The sequence below is a fragment of the Oncorhynchus mykiss genome, chromosome 3 (genome assembly GCF_057628025.1).
Source record: "Oncorhynchus mykiss isolate SJ-2025 chromosome 3, ASM5762802v1, whole genome shotgun sequence".
Taxonomy (NCBI): domain Eukaryota; kingdom Metazoa; phylum Chordata; class Actinopteri; order Salmoniformes; family Salmonidae; genus Oncorhynchus; species Oncorhynchus mykiss.
Window position 1 is genome coordinate 21757975 of NC_143024.1, and position 20555 is coordinate 21778529.

At 44.6% G+C, this 20555-nt stretch overlaps 1 protein-coding gene across 1 annotated transcript; it reads right to left on the bottom strand.

Annotated features, from left to right (window-relative positions):
* Positions 1-519: 519 nt before the first annotated feature.
* Positions 520-15155, bottom strand: LOC110508909 (phosphatidylinositol transfer protein cytoplasmic 1b). Its single transcript, XM_090224924.1, is given in 10 exon segments — positions 520-2595; positions 4276-4365; positions 4776-4839; positions 5078-5233; positions 5611-5703; positions 7976-8047; positions 8479-8662; positions 9576-9709; positions 10531-10541; positions 14526-15155. Coding segments are annotated over 10 exon segments (1005 nt in total). The 5' UTR covers positions 14578-15155; the 3' UTR covers positions 520-2446.
* Positions 15156-20555: the final 5400 nt, after the last annotated feature.

A 20555-nucleotide genomic window follows, 5' to 3' on the forward strand; every position in this document is an offset into this window, starting at 1 on the left:
GAGTAAGCCCTACGCAGTGCACTGAGCAAGCCCTACGCAGTGTACTGAGTAAGCCCTACGCAGTGTACTGAGTAAGCCCTACGCAGGGCACTGAGTAAGCCCTACGCAGTGTACTGAGTAAGCCCTACACAGTGTACTGAGTAAGCCCTACGCAGTGCACTGAGTAAGCCCTACGCAGTGTACTGAGTAAGCCCTACGAAGTGTACTGAGTAAGCCCTACGCAGTGTACTGAGTAAGCCCTAGGCAGCGCACTGAGTAAGCCCTACGCAGTGTACTGAGTAAGCCCTAGGCAGCGCACTGAGTAAGCCCTACGCAGTGTACTGAGTAAGCCCTACGAAGTGTACTGAGTAAGCCCTACATCACATTACCTGTCAACTAGTTGTGAACTATTACTCTCTCACTAGCAGGGTAACACAAGGTTAACATGGTCTAGAATAATAAGCTCTGTTGCTCTATTGTTTCACTTATCTCCTGCAGTCACTTAATCATGACTAATGATCTTAACAAGATATACAGGAGAAAAAGGCTTTTATTCATTCATACAAGAGGTACATAGCTGACAATAGACTTCCATTACAATAGACTAAAAAGCCAAATATACAGTATATGTATAATGTGTCAATATAAACCTAGTTATAAATGATATTCATCCTCTATGTCATATTATTCCACAGCCTGTACAGAGGTCATTTTGCAGCTATTACCATAGATCAGAAGTTAATCATGTTTAAAACAGCCATCCTATTGACTCATCAGTGAAGGTTAGCCCTGTTTCAGCCATTTGCAGCAGCGCCTCGATACACTGGGGGGGTTGGCTCTGTGGATCCACGGCACTCCCCTACCATTATATCCACTCTAGTAGCCCTTTCCTGCAGTCAAATTACCTAGAGGCCTCATGGGTGGAATGTTATTCATCATTTCATTGTTTTTTTACCTGACGGAAATTCTGTGTTTCTATGTCAAACAGTTTGAAATATTTCAGTCTATTTTGATGTATATAAAGTGTAATATTGGGATGCAAACTCAGTTACAGCTGGAGAAAGGGGTAGGACAGGGGGTTGGGTTATATAGTTACAGCTGGAGAAAGGGGTAGGACAGGGGGTTGGGTTATATAGTTACAGCTGGAGAAAGGGGTAGGACAGGGGGTTGGGTTATATAGTTACAGCTGGAGAAAGGGGTAGGACAGGGGGTTGGGTTATATAGTTACAGCTGGAGAAAGGGGTAGGACAGGGGGTTGGGTTATATAGTTACAGCTGGAGAAAGGGGTAGGACTGGGGGTTGGGTTATATAGTTACAGCTGGAGAAAGGGGTAGGACAGGGGGTTGGGTTATATAGTTACAGCTGGAGAAAGGGGTAGGACAGGGGGTTGGGTTATATAGTTACAGCTGGAGAAAGGGGTAGGACAGGGGGTTGGGTTATATAGTTACAGCTGGAGAAAGGGGTAGGACAGGGGGTTGGGTTATATAGTTACAGCTGGAGAAAGGGGTAGGACTGGGGGTTGGGTTATATAGTTACAGCTGGAGAAAGGGGTAGGACAGGGGGTTGGGTTATATAGTTACAGCTGGAGAAAGGGGTAGGACTGGGGGTTGGGTTATATAGTTACAGCTGGAGAAAGGGGTAGGACTGGGGGTTGGGTTATATAGTTACAGCTGGAGAAAGGGGTAGGACTGGGGGTTGGGTTATATAGTTACAGCTGGAGAAAGGGGTAGGACAGGGGGTTGGGTTATATAGTTACAGCTGGAGAAAGGGGTAGGACAGGGGGTTGGGTTATATAGTTACAGCTGGAGAAAGGGGTAGGACAGGGGGTTGGGTTATATAGTTACAGCTGGAGAAAGGGGTAGGACAGGTGGTTGGGTTATATAGTTACAGCTGGAGAAAGGGGTAGGACAGGGGGTTGGGTTATATAGTTACAGCTGGAGAAAGGGGTAGGACAGGTGGTTGGGTTATATAGTTACAGCTGGAGAAAGGGGTAGGACAGGGGGTTGGGTTATATAGTTACAGCTGGAGAAAGGGGTAGGACTGGGGGTTGTGTTATATAGTTACAGCTGGAGAAAGGGGTAGGACAGGGGGTTGGGTTATATAGTTACAGCTGGAGAAAGGGGTAGGACAGGGGGTTGGGTTATATAGTTACAGCTGGAGAAAGGGGTAGGACAGGGGGTTGGGTTATATAGTTACAGCTGGAGAAAGGGGTAGGACAGGGGGTTGGGTTATATAGTTACAGCTGGAGAAAGGGGTAGGACAGGGGGTTGGGTTATATAGTTACAGCTGGAGAAAGGGGTAGGACCTGAGTGGTCTAAGTGCTGCTTCTGTGGACAGTGTAGCGTTATTGGTTAAATGTGTCTGTGGTGGATGGCCGTAAAACAAAAAGGAACTGCTGCAGTGTAGTTACTGTCACGGAGGGGTTTAAGCAGGCAGGAATTGATGCATCAGTATGAACGTGTGTGTGTTACTCGGGGGTGGAGTTAAGGCGGACAGTGCTATGAGGCAGTGTGGAGGTGGAGGGGTCTGACATGGCCATAGTCTTCACTCCCATCTTCTTCAGAGAGCGCTCATCTGTGACGGACATAGAGCGCGAGTATGCCGGACGAGGGGCTGCTGCAGATGAGAAAGAGAGGCAGGGGGAATGAAGGGAACGAAGGGGGAAGGGAGGAGTTGAGGGGTTAAATTATTCAAATACACATCTCTTCACAGTTCACACACCCATAATAAAATTTCGAATACACCTTTTGTTTTCGAAAAGAGATGAATGGCATGTAATGATTTTGTGTAAAATCTGTTAGGCGCCTGCAGTAGCATGTTCTGGCCTGTAGGTGGTCAGGACAGCGCAGCGAGTTGCAGCATACCACGGGCCATACTGTGGCTGCTGCCTCTGATATCATTCAGCTGCAACAGCCGGCCAAACTTCTCATGACTCACCAGCAGGGGGCAGAGTGGCCCCCCACACACACACACACACACACACACACACACACACACACACACACACACACACACACACACACACACACACACACACACAACCCCACCTACTAGGGCTGACATATGCAGTGAGTGCTGCAATAGCTAACCAAACTCCTTGTTCCAGCCAAATGATATGCCCTGCCCACGGACATTAGTTTCTTCTCTGCAATGAGTCTGGACCTGAGTACCTACCCGACGATTTCTAGAGAGCGCAAACATATTCTAAAAGTTCTGATTGGTCCCAGAAACCAATGGGTTGGGCCAGAGCACAGGTGGGTAAATCAGCGTTTAGAAAAATCGTCATTGGCTTTGATACTCTGATTGGTTAGAGACTATCCCATCGCTGATTACTTGTAATGAGGGCTGTTTTGTGAAACATGCCTCATTTATACATCACCACAAACTAATTTCAATGATTGCAGTCTCAGACTGAAGTATGTAGCTAACATAGAGCAGCGGAGGAATTCAGTTTGAGTCTCCAGACAATGTTGGGCTCACTCTCCTCTGATCAATTATCTTTCTGTCTTTCTCTCCACGCTCTTCCCTTCTTCCACTCTCTCACTTTTCACCCATCCTTGCACTTTCTCCCTCCCCTTCTCACCCACTTTCTCCATGTTCCCCAATGCTCTCTCCTCTTCCTCTTCTCCCCCTCTTCCATCCACCCATCCTTGCACTTTCTCCCTCCCCTTCTCACCCACTTTCTCCATGTTCCCCTACGCTCTCTCCTCTTCCTCTTCTCCCCCTCTTCCATCCACCCATTCTTCCTTCTATCACTCTCTCCTTTTTCTCCACTTTACCTTCTCTCCCCCCCCCTCTTTTTCTCCTCCCTCTATTAAAATACGATATAGAGTAGTACAGTAGTAGACTAGTAGTTACTACAGCTGGGTGATATGGACACAAACCCCATAGCGATAAATTGCCTGTACAGATACGATAATGATAAATAGAACTGCACAGTGTGAACTGTGCCCTGCTCATGGACATTCGTTTCTGCTCTATGTTAGCTACATACTTCAGTCCGAGACTGCAATCATTGAAATGAGTTTGTGGTGATGTATAAATGAGGCATGTTTCACAAAATGATAATGATAAATAGAACGATAAGTTTCTAACATTAATGTGAACTGCACAGTTTTTATTATTATCCTTTAAAATACTAGTTGTGGTTGAAGACATCAATAATCCAATTAACAATCGGCCATATTTGCAAACGCAAACTTCACATTTTTCTAGAGTACTTATCATAATGAATGATATCAGCAAAATGCCTTGGATAAGTCATTTTCTGTTTATGGTCCCAGCTCTAATAATTACCTGTGTTGTTGTTCTGGGTTGATTTGAGTTTGCTGTTGGTCTGTTCCTGTATCTGTCGCTCATACTCTCTCACATCCTCCAAACTCATCCCTGTAGGGAAAAGCACAGACGGATGAGATTATAATACATCATTATATCTATGTAACGTGTGTATCATAATGCATTATAACATGTAACATGTGCATCATAATGCATTATAAGCATGTCCGAACAAAAACATACAGCAACAGTCAACAGCACATTGAAATGCATTAATTACAGCGTAGTATAATGCATTATAACCATGTCCTATTATTATAATAATGTTCTATATGTTATAAAGCATTATAACCATGCCCTATCATAAACATGTTCTATATGTTATGAAGCATTATAACCTTGCCCTATTCTAATCATGTCCTATACTTTATGATGCATTATAACATGAAGCATTACAACCATGTCCTATTATAATCATGTGCTATATGTTATAAGGAATTATAAGCATGTCCTCTACTGACCGTGCCATTCGTCTGTCCAGGCCACAGCCTGTCTGTGCCCCACCAGTAGGATGTCCTGGATGTTCTGTCAGATCATACACACCAGAGAAAATACATTTCTTACCTCAAAGAAACACACCCAAAGGCTTTCAGCAGGTGCTGCTGGAGATCAGTGTATATGTTGAGGCAAAAGAAAATATTCCCCCACACGCAATCTATTCTGTCAAATGTGTTTCCTTAAACAACATTTTGACCCTTAGGTCTTTATCAGGTTCTCACCTGATGCATGATGGTAAATGTAGTTAAATGTAGTTTCCTCTCACCCTGTGTATGAAGTCCTCAGTCTTGCCCTGGAAGCCATAGACTTCGAAACTGCACTGCACCCTCTTATAGGAACACATGATGGGGGTGCTGTCCTTACGCCACCCTTCCACCAGGGGGCCTCGGCCCGTCTTCTCAGACACCCAGCGACTCAGGTCCTACAGAGACAAAGTACACATTACCCGCTGACAGCTAAATCCCTGGCCGGTGTGTAGGAGGGAGGGCGAGTGTGTGGGTGTGGGAGTGTGTGTGTGTGTGTGTGCAGGCCTGTGTGAGCAGGCTGTTGCTCAATACCTCACATATAATCTATGAATGATTCAACATGATAGGCATCTGGGGCCCAAGATGCATAGATTGTACAAGTGTCTCTGTATTTATGTTTGTGTTTATCTACAGTACGTCTTCCTCTGTCTCTGCGTGAGATAGTGAGTGTGTGTGTGTTTTCAGCTATGTGTCTTGCTGATTGACCTTTGTTTCTGAAGTTACTGGAACTGCGGAAGTCAGGAGGAGGAAATGTGTGTGTACACGCTAGTACCTCTGTCTCCTTGTAGTGTTTGTCAGGGATGGGGTCAATGAGGATATCCAGGTGGCTCACGCTCTCTGCAGGGGTGGGCCTGTCTCCAAATACCTGCAACCGAGCAGAGGGGGAGGTCACTCAGAAATAGACTGACACACACACACACACACACTGGAGCCAGGGCCTAGTAGATGAGGAAATAGACTGACACACACACACTGGAGCCAGGGCCTAGTAGATGAGGAAATAGACTGACACACACACACTGGAGCCAGGGCCTAGTAGATGAGGAAATAGACTGACACACACACACTGGAGCCAGGGCCTAGGGCCACACAACGTATCACCCATCATAATACTCCACCCTCAGGCTTTGAACAAATCATTACACTACAGCAAAACACCACACACAGACAGACAGACAGAGAGAGAGGGAGAGAGAAGGGGTAAGGGAGATCGAGAGAGGGAGCACACTAAATCACAGAGAAAGAGAGAGAGAAGCAGAGAGGGAGCAGGCGAGGATGGACAAGCGGGAGTGAAAGAGGAGAGAGAGAATGAGACACTTATCAAAGAAAGAGAGATAAAAGTCACAGTTCTTTCTGTTCTGTCCCCTTGTCCTGAAAGAAAGCGAAAGAGAGAGTAATGTCTCTTTTGAAGATGTTCATTCCTCTGCTGGTATTTAACAAAGAGCAGAGCAGGGAGACAAACCCACAGCCAGATAATCAGCTGTGTTTCAGATCCTATTATGCCCTGTGTCTCTTGTGTTTAAGAACCTGTTCTCTCATAGAAGGTATGTCTTGTCCATCTGTCTGACTGTCTGACTGTTGACACTTGTCATAGTTCCCATTTTTCCATGTCAAAAGCATTGTTTTACCTCATCCTTTAAACCTGTTGTGCTTTTTAGATGTCCTCTATTGTGTGTTGTAATAGAGGTGTGTGTATCGGTGTGGTATGTGTGCATTAATGTGTGTGTGTGTGTGTGTGTGTGTGTGCGCGTGTGCATTTCTGCTAAAATGAACACATGTAACCTGTAGCTGGGAGAAGGTTGAAACAAGCTTCGCCACATTTCTGGATACACACACTAACAGCCAACAGCCAGATGAGTTCAGTCTTGTTCCCAGGTTTCTACCCAAAATGACAGGGGCACGCTGTAGGGACAAACCAGCTCAGAATTGTGTTTGTGTGTCAGAATTCTGTGACAAGGCCAGCAAAGGTGGTGAAACAAGCCTGTAATACAAGCATGTACCCTTCTTTCTCCCTCTCACACAAACACAGTAGATGGCTAATAGATCTGACGCTATTGTATTCTGGCCTTTGCTTGTTTTCCTTATAATGGCCACATCAATTTGATGAGCATTCTCCTTACACTGCAGAGAAGATTGCAATTTCCCTCCCTTCCCTCTCCCACCCTTCCTTCAGTCTCTCACCCCCCTTCTCTCTCTCTCCTTCTCCCACCCTTCTTTCAGTCTCTCACCCCCTCTTCTCTCCCTCCCTCTCCCACCCTTCCTTCAGTCTCTCACCCCCTTCTCTCTCTCTCTCTCCCCCTCTCCCACCCTTCTTTCAGTCTCTCACCCCCCTTCTCTCTCTCTCCTTCTCCCACCCTTCTTTCAGTCTCTCACCCCCTCTTCTCTCCCTCCCTCTCCCACCCTTCCTTCAGTCTCTCACCCCCTTCTCTCTCTCTCTCTCCCCCTCTCCCACCCTTCCTTCAGTCTCTCACCCCCTCTTCTCTCCCTCCCTCTCCCACCCTTCCTTCAGTCTCTCACCCCCTTCTCTCTCTCTCTCTAAACCCTCTCCCACCCTTCTTTCAGTCTCTCACCCCCCCTTCTCTCTCTCTCTCTCTCTCTCTCTCCCCCCTCTCCCACCCTTATTTCAGTCTCTCATCCCCCCCTTCTCTCTCTCTCTCCCTCTCCCACCCTTCTTTCAGTCTCTCACCCCCCCTTCTCTCTCTCTCTCCCTCTCCCACCCTTCTTTCAGTCTCTCACCCCCCCTTCTCTCTCTCTCCCTCTCCCACCCTTCTTTCAGTCTCTCACCCCCCCTTCTCTCTCTCTCTCCCTCTCCCACCCTTCTTTCAGTCTCTCACCCCCCCTTCTCTCTCTCTCCCTCTCCCACCCTTCGTTCAGTCTCTCACCCCCCCTTCTCTCTCTCTCTCCCTCTCCCACCCTTCGTTCAGTCTCTCACCCCCCCTTCTCTCTCTCTCTCCCTCTCCCACCCTTCTTTCAGTCTCTCACCCCCCTTCTCTCTCTCTCTCCCTCTCCCACCCTTCTTTCAGTCTCTCACCCCCCCTTCTCTCTCTCCCCCTCTCCCACCCTTCTTTCAGTCTCTCACCCCCCCCCCCCCAGTCTCTTATCCCCTCCCCTTCTCTCTCTCCTTCAGTCATACTCACATTATTGTTGTCACCATTGTTGTTCTCAAACCTGGTCTCAATACGGATGCTGAACTTGGGAAGGAAGGAGACCTACAGTAGATGACGGATGGATGTGAATGGAGAGGAGGGAGAGAAGGAGAAGGAGAAGGAGGAAGAGACGGAGGGAGACGGAGAAAAGGAGGGATGGAGGCGGGGGGGGAGGGAGAAAAGGAGGGAGGGGGAGAGAAGGGGAGAAAAGGAAGGAGGGCAGAGAGAAGGAAGGAGGGCAGAGAGAGGAGTAGACAGATGAGGTTATGTACACAGACATTTTGAGAGGGATGAGCTCTACTGCATGCCTCATGCAGATGATGTGTGAATACTTACCGAGTACTCTGAAGCACCACCGCAGAAGTTCCATACAGATAGAGAGGAACATCATTAGTGACACACCACACACACATATTTCTAAATATGTGGAACGAAAGATGTTTAAAGTAAATCGGGTCTAGATAAGCAGATTGTGTTTAAATCTAAGTGCAGACCTACGTCCTACGTTCTATGTTGACCCTATAGGAAGAACAGGTTGGTAGCAGGTGAAACGGCTGTGTATGTGGTGGAAAGAATAGTATTGTCAGACCTGTGATGGTGTAAGGGTAGAAGTTCCAGGCCTTCTCTGTCACATAGAAGACCCTGGGGACAAACACACTCACCCAGGATGGCAGTTTACTGTCAGAGAGAGAGACAGACAGAGGGGAGGAATGTACTGTTATTGTCGCTGAGGTAGATGTATGTGTGCAGTATGATCTAGGGCTAGGCCATAGGGGTGGGTGTGGGATAGTAGATATGTGTGTGTGTGTGCGTGTGCTGGTATCATTTCTTAGTTGAGCAGTGCTAGGTGTGTGCGAGGTACAGTGTGTGAGGTTCAGTGTGTGTGTGTGTGTGTGTGTATGTATGTGTATGTGAGGTATAGCTGCATCATCGAGAGCATCCTGACCGGTTGCATCACCGCCTGGTATGGCAACTTCTCGGCATCTAACAGTAAGGCGCTACGGAGGGTAGTGCGTACAGCCCAGTACATCACTGGAGCCAAGCTTCCTGCAATCCAGGAACTATATAATAGGCGGTGTCAGAGGAAGGCCCTAAAAATTGTCAGAGACTCCAGTCACTCAAGTCATAGACTGTTTTCTCTGCTAATGCACGGCAAGCTGTCTGGGACCAAAAGTCTCCTTAACAGCTTCTACCCCCAAGCCATAAGACTGCTGAACAATTCATCAAATGGCCACAGGACGACTTACATTGACCCCCCCCCCCCCTCCATTTGTTTTGTACACTGCTGCTACTGCCTGTTTATTATCTATGGATAGTCACTTCACCCCAACCTACATGTACAAGTCACCTCTAACCTGCACCCCCGCACACTGACTCGGTACCGGTACCCCCTGTATATAGCCTCGTTGTTGTGTTACTTTTTATAATTGTTTAACTTTAGTTTATTATTAAATATTTTCTTAACTCTTTGTTGAACTGCACTGTTTGTTAAGGGTTTGTATGTAAAGCATTTCACTGTAAGGTCTGCACTTGGATTCGGCGCTTGTGACAAAGTTTGATTTGAGGTACAGTGTTAATGTGGGTGTGTTACCTATTGAGGTAGATGCGTTTCTCAGTGAGCTGTCCCAGGCCATGTTGGGGATGTGTGTCTGGTTGGTTCCTCACCACCTCCACTCCCTCCCCTCCTCCACTCTGCTCATTACTGTGTTTACTGATCATGTACAGCTGCCAATCTTATACTGGGGGGGGGGGGGGGGGGGGGGGGGACAATTCACACAGTCCTGTCTTAATACCACATCCTTCTTGCAATTAATGTAGATCGTACACATTACATATTTACATACATAGCAGTCAGTTCATTCATTAAACCGGACGCAGACTGCTCACTGTGAGCTTTTCTTGGGAACATATCTAAGGTCAGCTCACCCTCCTCCAAACCCCTAACCTTATCCATTAGGAAAACAATGAACAACTAACCTTAGATCAGTGAAAAGGCTGCCTTCTTCCTGTGTGTGCCCTGACCATCAGCTTGACGTGGAAACGCCAGTCCCCTGTATACTGAATGGATTAAAGCTAAAAAAAAATACATTTCTGACGTTTTTGTTGAGAGCTGCCTCAAATGTTCTGCCTCAAATGCTCTGCCTCAAATGTGTCATTTTGGAAGTTTTTCCTTGGTACGCCCTTTATTTGGGCTCCCGAGTGGCACAGTGGTCGAGGGCACTGCATCTCAGTGCAAGAGGTGTCACTGCAGTACCTGGTTCAAATCCAGGCTGCATTACTGTACATCCGGCCATGATTGGGAGTCCCATAGGGCGGCGCACAATTGGCCCAGCGTCATCCAGGGTTTTGCCGGGGTATGACTTCATTGTAAATAAGAATTTGTTCTTATAACTGACTTGCCTAGTTAAATAAAGGTTAAATGTACATTTTAAAATGTATTTCAAATATTTTTGTAATTGTTATAAAGCACGCTCCTTTCCTTTGTTTGTTGAAGCATGGAACCCCACCTGAACTCTGACCTTAGAACAGTAGTATCTAGCTGTTACTTGCCCAAGTCCTTAAGGCAGTGATAAGACTTGGGCTGGGAAACCCAGAACCAGTCATTGACAGCGTTTACCTAGTCCTGTCCTATAGACAGATGTTAAGATCACGGAGTACCGAATGTCTATCAATGTCTCTGTTCTGGCCATTCTCTATGTGAATGTCTATCAATGTCTCTGTTCTGGCCATTCTCTATGTGAATGGATATCTATGTCTCTGTTCTGGCCATTCTCTATGTGAATGGATATCAATGTCTCTGTTCTGGCCATTCTCTATGTGAATGTCTATCAATGTCTCTGTTCTGGCCATTCTCTATGTGAATGTCTATCAATGTCTCTGTTCTGGCCATTCTCTATGTGAATGGATATCTATGTCTCTGTTCTGGCCATTCTCTATGTGAATGGATATCTATGTCTCTGTTCTGGCCATTCTCTATGTGAATGGATATCTATGTCTCTGTTCTGGCCATTCTCTATGTGAATGTCTATCAATGTCTCTGGTCTGGCCATTCTCTATGTGAATGTCTATCAATGTCTCTGTTCTGGCCATTCTCTATGTGAATGTCTATCAATGTCTCTGTTCTGGCCATTCTCTATGTGAATGGATATCTATGTCTCTGTTCTGGCCATTCTCTATGTGAATGTCTATCAATGTCTCTGGTCTGGCCATTCTCTATGTGAATGGATATATATGTCTCTGGTCTGGCCACTCTCTATGTGAATGGATATATATGTCTCTGGCCATTCTCTATGTGAATGGATATATATGTCTCTGGTCTGGCCACTCTCTATGTTAATGGATATCCAGGTCTCTGGTCTGGTCACTCTGTATGTGAATAGATATCTATGTCTCTGGTCTGGCCACTCTCTATGTTAATGGCTATCCAGGTTTCTGGTCTGGTCACTCTGTATGTGAATAGATATCTATGTATCTGGTCTGGCCACTCTCTATGTTAATGGATATCCAGGTTTCTGGTCTGGTCACTCTGTATGTGAATAGATATCTATGTATCTGGTCTGGCCACTCTCTATGTTAATGGATATCCAGGTTTCTGGTCTGGTCACTCTGTATGTGAATAGATATCTATGTCTCTGGTCTGGCCACTCTCTATGTGAATAGATATCTATGTCTCTGGTCTGGCCACTCTCTATGTTAATGGATATCCAGGTCTCTGGTCTGGCCACTCTCTATGTTAATAGATATCTATGTCTCTGGTCTGGCCACTCTCTATGTTAATGGATATCCAGGTTTCTGGTCTGGTCACTCTGTATGTGAATAGATATCTATGTCTCTGGTCTGGCCACTCTCTATGTTAATAGTTATCCAGGTCTCTGGTCTGGTCACTCTGTATGTGAATAGATATCTATGTATCTGGTCTGGCCACTCTCTATGTTAATGGATATCCAGGTTTCTGGTCTGGTCACTCTGTATGTGAATATATATATATATGTCTCTGGTCTGGCCACTCTCTATGTTAATGGATATCTATGTCTCTGGTCTGGCCATTCTCTATGTGAATAGATATCTATGTCTCTGGTCTGGCCACTCTCTATGTTAATGGATATCCAGGTCTCTGGTCTGGCCACTCTCTATGTTAATAGATATCTATGTCTCTGGTCTGGCCACTCTCTATGTTAATGGATATCCAGGTTTCTGGTCTGGTCACTCTGTATGTGAATAGATATCTATGTCTCTGGTCTGGCCACTCTCTATGTTAATAGTTATCCAGGTCTCTGGTCTGGTCACTCTGTATGTGAATAGATATCTATGTCTCTGGTCTGGCCACTCTATGTGAATGTGCCACCCACCCTTTGACTAACAACACAAACCCACACAGTGTTATGTTTCTCTTTGACTTCAGACCCCTGTGACAGTTTTGTGGTTAATGTGTTGTACTGATGAAGACTGAAACATACAGTGCAGTAAGACAGCAACTATATTATGTGAATGTGCTCCACCCTTTGACTAAAAACAAAACATCTTAATTTGTCCCCCACCTTTTGACTAAATACGAAACTAACACATACCGGTCTTAATTTGTCCCCCACCTTTTGACTAAATACGAAACTAACACATACCGGTCTTAATTTGTCCCCCACCTTTTGACTAAATACGAAACTAACACATACCGGTCTTAATTTGTCCCCCACCTTTTGACTAAATACGAAACTAACACATACCGGTATTAATTTGTCCCCCACCTTTTGACTAAATACGAAACTAACACATACCTGTGTCTTAATCCACCAACCTACTAGTACAACCAGCTACACTCCCCTCAGAATTAGAAGTGTGTGTGTGTGTGTGTGTGTGTATGTGTGTGTGTGTGCAAACATTGCATAAACAGTGCTATGGTTTGAATGTGGAACTATAAGCTGATCCCACTAAAGCTGCATAGGAATCTTAATGCGCTTCCCCATCAGACCAGTCAGAGTTCCACACGTGGAATGGATCTCACCTTAGGATTTGTTTCTGTGTGATTTTACAGACTATTTTCAGATAGATACACACAAGACACTGATCCAGGTTTTTTTCGGCAAAGAAAAGTCTTGGGCGGGCCTCCGAAGTGTTTTTTCGAGCTGCATATGTCCAAACAGTAAAAAAAAAAAAAAATAATAATAAGGATGGAAAGACGTTGTCAGTGTAAACCTCAACGACTCAAACCAGATATAAAGTATGTAGAAAAGATAACGGACCTATATATTTTTATACAATCATCTTTGAGGACCAAAAGTCACCAAAATAAAAGATAGAAAGTCCAGGACAATCTAAAATTCCAAAGATTATACATTCAGTTTCCATTGACTTTGTTATAATTTGAGAGTCATTCACATAGCATAAGCCATGGCAACATGTTTAGAATGGCAGCAATTGATCTTTAAACTGCACATTTCTCTCTCAGCCTCATGGCAGAACTGCAGGAAATTTACTTTAAAACGGCGGTCAACAGGAAGGCCTCAAACATTTTCGGTCGGCCATTGGCCAGGCCCACCGCCTAAGCCCCAGTTTGATCCATAAAAACCCTGTGATCCTTCTAGCTAAAGCTTCTACAAACACTAAAACATTAGTAATCTTAAAGTTCACTCTAACGTTTGTCACATGTTTCCAGACCACAAAACCGACCAAAGTTGGTTTTAGAGTGAAGTATCAATGGAAGTTTCCGGCACGGCATGTTGTAATAATAACCAACTACATAACACTGTTCCAGACAGATAGCTCAGACTTAAACACTATGACGGGGAGAAATGCTTTGTTCTGGTGGTTGGAGGGAATGAGGACCTTCCCTTTGAGGGCACTCTAGAGCACCTTCCCCCCAAACCCTTTTCCACCCACCACTTCTTACTCCCTGGCAGAATCTGTTGTTTTTAACCTCCAGGCCAAATGCCTTCATTGACGTTTGTAAGCCTCAACCAGTCCAACTTGTTTGTGGTAAAAAATAATCATAATAAATAAAGCGAAAGAGAGAGAGAGAGAGAGAGAGAGAGAGAGAGAGAGAGAGAGAGAGAGAGAGAGAGAGAGAGAGAGAGAGAGAGAGAGAGAGAGAGAGAGAGAGAGAGAGAGAGAAACAGCTGAGGTTAGGTACATGCAGAACCATACAGAGTGCCAGCCACATGAACAACACTACAGGATGCCTGTGCTTAATGTTGTTACAGATGTAGGATCTTCATTTGAGCCAGTTTGCTACAGCAGGAAAATAATCCCGCAACAGGAAATCTAAATTATTATAAGGATTATAATGAATGGACATGTTTGTCGGGGGTGATACATTTATCGTAAATTAATCCCTTAAATTCACGACAAGCTGTCCTGCAACAGGGCGATCAAATGAATATTCTACATCTGTATGCTAGCAAATTTAACATTTTCAAGATCACATTAAAAGCTATCACCTTATTTTTACAACAGTGGTCTACAGTATACATACATTCAATCACACAGAGACCCCCCCCCCCCCCAGCCACAAACACACACACATACATGTTCACAGACAAACACACACTTACCTCTTCCACAGTTAGTGGCATGCATATTCTATACTCCTTCATCAACATGGTTCAATCGTGTAGTGAACGTCTGTCTGTCTTTGCGTGTCCTAACTCTCCTGTTGCATAGTAAGCGTGCTTAAGGAACTATAGTGCACAGCAACTACTGCAGTGACCTTTCTCTTTCTCTCACCCTTTATTTTGCTGATGCTTCATTGAAGTCCAGTCCACTCTGTCAATGTGAATCTATTCGTTTTTCTATACACTTTCTCTTTTTGCCCTCTCCTTTTTGTTCATCTCCCGATTAATATCCTCAACATTCAACTGTTGTCCTTCCCTTTCTCTCTACCCCTTGTTCCCCCCTCTCCCTATCTCCCGCCCTCTCTCTACCCCTGGTTTTCCCCTCTGCCTCTCTCTCTTTCTCCGTTGCCCTTATTGTTTACTCTTTCTTTTTTCTCCACTTTTCTTTGTTCTCCTCCAGTGAGCAACAGGTAATTAACTTGTGAGGTAAGACTGAAACCTTCTCAACTCCATAATCCACACTATCGTACCTGTCCTGCTATTCTCTCTCTCGCCTCTGTCTCTCTTACTTTCGTTCTCTGGACTGCTCTCATGTGTAACCTCGCTCTCTGCTCGGCACTCCTCCCTCTCCCCGTCGCCTCCCTCCCCTGCTTTCAGTTCCTCACAAATTCCTTCACTCCCGCCTTCTCTCCCTCCCCATCTTCTCACGCCCACCTTACTTTACCTACGTACCTGTTTCTGCTCTCTCTCTCACACACACACACACAGCCAACGTTTTGACAGCTCTCAGCTGATATGAATGGCTAGCACTGAGCAGTAGTCAAGTGGTGGGTTGGATTAAATATTAGCAGAGAGCCATGAGTGCTTCTATTAAGCACAGCCCCAGCGTTTATATTGTATTACCATGACCTTGAACTGAGTTTAATTGAATCCATGTTTAGTCAATGAGTACAGAGATGTGAGCAGTCATAATTGTATCTATTGCCTGCGTGTGTCCTTGAGTACTGGGTTTCTTTCTGGGTTTGTTTCCCTGGAAGAGAAGTGAACAACATTGGTGGTGGTCATGATGAATGCCAAGCTTGAGTTGTATTGTTGCCCCACTATCAAACGTGACAAAGGAGGAACAGATGCTTGCGTTTATATGGGTCATAACACAGGGGCGAAGCTATACTGCACATGTGTCAAACTCATTCTACGGTGGGCCAAGTGTATGTGGGATTTCACTCCTCCCTTGTACTTGATGACTTAAGGCACTGATTAGTAAGGAACTCATCCACACATGGTTGTCTAGGTCTCAATTGATAAAACCAAAAACCTGCAAACACTCAGCCCTCCATGGAATGAGTTTGACACCCCTGTTATACTGGGTCTAAGCTATAGAATCCCATAAGCCTCTCAAACTCAACTCTGGACCTCGAAGCCAGTGCCATTGCTTTTTAATTTTTTAATTGTTCCCCTCCAATCAGGGACTGATTAAGACCTGGGACACCAGGTGTGTCTAATTAATTACCAGGTAGAAACCAGCAGGCTCCGGACTTCGTTGGGTAAGAGATGAATATCGCTTCCCTAAGGTCTCTATAGAGCAGGGCTCTCCAGCCCTGTTCCTGGACAGCTACCGTCCTGTAGATATTCACACCAACCCTAATCTAGAGCACCTGATTCTAATAATTAGCTGGTTGTTAAGCTGAATCAGGTTAGTTACAACTGGGGTTGAATCAAAAACCCACAAGAGGGTAGCTCTCCAGGAACAGGGTCGTAGGGTTTTTGATCCTGTTTGAATAGTTTTATCCAAGTCCCACATTGACCCCTAACCCGTATCCATGAGTACTCCATAGATCTGAAATGATTGGATAAGCATTGTGGTAATAGCTTCACTATGTCCTCTCACTGGATTGGGTTTTCTCCATCTTGCTTATACCAGATCAAAGTTGATTTATCTCTCCCTTCCTTGCAGATCTATACATATGAGCTCCTCCAGAGAAGGCCAGAGCAGTGGCAACTTAAAATAGAGATCATTTAGACTGACTGACTGAGGGAAAGGTTTACCGGTTGATTAAGTTACTGAATTCATTATTAATTGGTCAGCAGGGATTTTTGTCTCCAAACTTTGTGTTCCAATGATTTGAGACTGTTGGATGACTCGTGAGTTAATTCAATTATTGATCAATGATTGATTGATTCAACAAATGTCACAAATACTGTTTCTGCATCCCAGTTCTTTCCAAACCGTCATCTCATCTCCTTTCCCTCATCTTTCACTGATAGAGGGATTCACCAGGTCGGTGAAAAGACAGGTTTCAGCCATCAAACCCTCTCAGATCAGTGAAGTTAAATGATAAAATGCTCTTTATTACTGTTTTGGCATAGCATTTAATCATTATTATTCGTGTGTATCTTGTGTGTTTGTGATGCAAGGTTATTATAGTAAACTAACTAAAATAAAAACTAATCATGAAAAAACGTGTAAACGGAAATAAAATTAACAAACCTTTAAAAGTAAAACTATAATGAAACCGTTAACTTTCTCAAACTAAATTAAAAAAATAGTTACGCTCAGTTTTTTAAAATCAAAATGTTTGGCAAAAATCTAAAGGGGTTTTCAAGATTTTTCTCCTAGTGGGGTGTAAGTTTCGGAATCTGGTGGGTCACATTGAGATTGGGCTCAAAGTCAAGGAGTAAAGTTGGGCAAGTTGCAACTGTGCTAGCCAAAAGTTGAACACTAATGTGGTTTTTCAACAGCAAGGCTCAGATCAACACGGTTTTCCATTCTCTCTGTCTCTAACCCCCCATATCACACACTCAACATGTATCATGTGTGCACATCGTACAATCCAGGGCCAATCCCAAAATGCACCCCTAAACCTTACTCTTTATGCAGATTGACATGGGAGTGTTCATCTTGTCCTGTCAAATGTTTAGATGCTCGTCTGTCTGTCCCTGCTCTGCGTGTGAGTAGCCATAGCAACTGCTCTGTTTGGCTGCTGCTCAGAGCTCACGAGACAGTTGCCTGTACACAGCTGATAACAACCACATTACGAGATGTGGCAATGAAGGCAGCCCTTGCACTTACTTACCCAGAATTGGATGAACTCATGGATATGGACATGTGTAACAGTGTACGTCTCCGACCTCATCTGAGGTAAAGTAGGGAGTGGCTACAACTGGAGGGAGGCGCGAGAGTGAGCCAACAGAAGGGGGAGGGGGGAAATTAACATAAATATATATTATTAAGTAAACTATATTAGGCCTACACAGTTGACTCCCATTCATGCAAGAATTCCGCAAGACCCCCGGGAGTCCTGTTCCCATGTCAACCTCTAGTGGAGATCTGAGAGGATATGAATGGTATAAGCAAAATGGTGAAATTTCCACATAGCCTATCAGAGGACAAGGTGAATCTATTACCATATTGCTTACACCTGTCAAATCCTCTCCGATCTCTACTAGTGCACAGGGTGTTGGGAGAATAGCAGCAAAGTTAGTTCCTGTTTCAGTTATGTCAAGAATAATGATTGGTTGACAATAGAGGCTCCCACAGTGCAGGCCATGGTTGCTGGAGGAAGTTGGTGAAGAGCAACTGCACAAACTTTCCATTAACTGCAGTAAAACTTTCACAACCTTTGATCACATAATTTTTGTAAAGTTCATGCAGTCAACATGTAGGCGCAAGAAGGAAAATGTTTATCCTCATAATGCAACACACTTTTAAAGGTGAACAACAATGCAAGCAAGATGACATTGCCAACAGCAGCACAGCAAATATTGAGCGTGTTCGAGCGAATACATTTTGTCTAGTCAAGATCAACGATGGTCACCGCCTTTCAAAGTATGTTGCAGCCTACATGTGATCAAATGTCATGGAGTTTTTTATGAAGTCATCTTCAAGTCGCTGCAGTTGTTTCTCACCAACTGCACCATGCAGCCAACTCCTGGCTAGTGGGAGACACTATTTGTCAACCCATCATTAGGGTGTTTTTGGTGGACCCACGTGAACGTGACCAAAGACATGACTGAAACCAGAACCAACTTTGCAGCGATTCTAAAGCTACAGGCAGAACAAAATGAAAGAGATATTTGAGACCTCTCTCTCACCAATTCATTGTACAGACGTTATGTTTTCAGTTTGTGTTTGATATGGGACTTAGAAAAGTTTATTTTTACTTTTATAAAGAAAAACTTTGATAAACAATAGCAGCTACAGTGCCTTCGGAAAGTATTCAGACCCCTTGACTTTTTACACATTTGTTGTTACAGACTTATTCTAAAGGTTTTTTCCCCCTCATCAATGTACAAACAATCCCCATAATTACGAAGCAAAAAGATTTTGGGACATTTTTGCTGTTAAAAAACTGAAATGTTACATAAGTATTCAGACCCTTTAATCTGTACTTTGTTGAAGCACCTTTGGCAGCGATGACAGCATCGAGTTTTCTTGGGTATGATGCTACAAGCTTGGCACACCTGTATTTGGGGAGTTTCTTCTTCTATGCAGCTCCTCTCAAGCTCTATCAGGTCTCTCCAGAGATGTTCGATCGGGTTCAAGTCTGGGCTCTGGCTGGGTCACTCAAGGACATTCAGAGACTTGTCACTCCTGCGTTGTCTTGGCTGTGCTCTTAGGGTCATTCTCCTGTTGGAAGGTGAACCTTCGCCCCCAGTCTGAGGTCCTGAGCACTCTGGAGCAATCAAGGATCTCGCTGTACTCTGTATTCTGACCAGTCTCCCAGTCCCTGCCACTGAAAAACATCTCCAAAGCATGATGCTGCCACCACCATGCTTCACCGTAGGAATGGTGCAAAGTTTCCTCCAGACTTGACGCTTGGCATTCAGGCCAAAGAGTTCAATCTTGGTTTCATCAGACCAGATAATCTTGTTTCTCACGGTCTGAGAGTCTATAAGTGCCTTTTTTGCAAACTCCAAGTGGGCTGTCATGTGCCTTTTACTGAGGAGTGGCTTCCGTCTGGCCACTCTACCATAAAGGCCTGATTGGTGGTGTGCTGCAGAGATGGTTGTCCTTCTGGAAGGTTCTCCCATCTCCACAGAGGAACTCTAGAGCTCTGTCAGAGTGACCATCAGGTTGTTGGTCATCTACCTGACCAAGGCCCTTCTACTCCAATTGCTCAGTTTGGCTGGGCAGCCAGCTCTAGGAAGGGTCTTGGTGGCTCCAAACTTCTTAACGTAACAAAATGTAGAAAAAGTCTAGGGGTCTGAATACTTTCCAAAGTCACAGTATGTTGACACTGCCATGTTGATCTGAGCCTTGCTGTTGAAAAACCACTACAGTGTCCAACTGTCGGCTTTCGCCGATGCACTTCTCCGGCTGCACTCCTTGACTTTTGTCTACAGTCGGCTTCGTTAGCCTTACTATTCAAACACACCCAATGAGATGGGAGTGGTGCAAGACTGCTCTCACACAGTCACACAGAGTATCTGCGCATGTGCACAGGTTGGCTTCATGCTGCTACATCTTCGTAGCTACAGGACCAAAACAGCGGTGAAGTTTAGCCTTGCCCTTCAACGCACCTGGCTGTAGTGGAAAATCACCCACTACTACTGTTTGCATTATGCATCTACGTCAACTTGCTACCATGATTACGGATAGTCCTGAATGAATCATGAATAATGATGAGTGAGAATGCACAATACAGATGCACAAATATCATTCCCCCAAGACATGCTAACCTCTCACCATTACAATAACATGGGAGGTTAGCATTTTTGGTAGGGCTATGATGTTTATGCCTCTGTAACTTTCTCCCTCATTATTCAAGACTAATTCAGAACTATCCATAATCATGGTAGCCTCCACAGTAATGTATAATTGTTTAGAAACATATTATATTCCTATTTACAATAAAAGTGACTCCAAAATTGACACAATACATTATTTAGCATTCATTTCATTTGGGCACAAAATGATCAGAAACACAACCAAAACAAACAGCAAATGCATCCAACAAGTTTGTACAGTTACAAGCTTGATGTAATCATTGCATGCTAGGAATATGGGACCAAATACTAAATTTTTG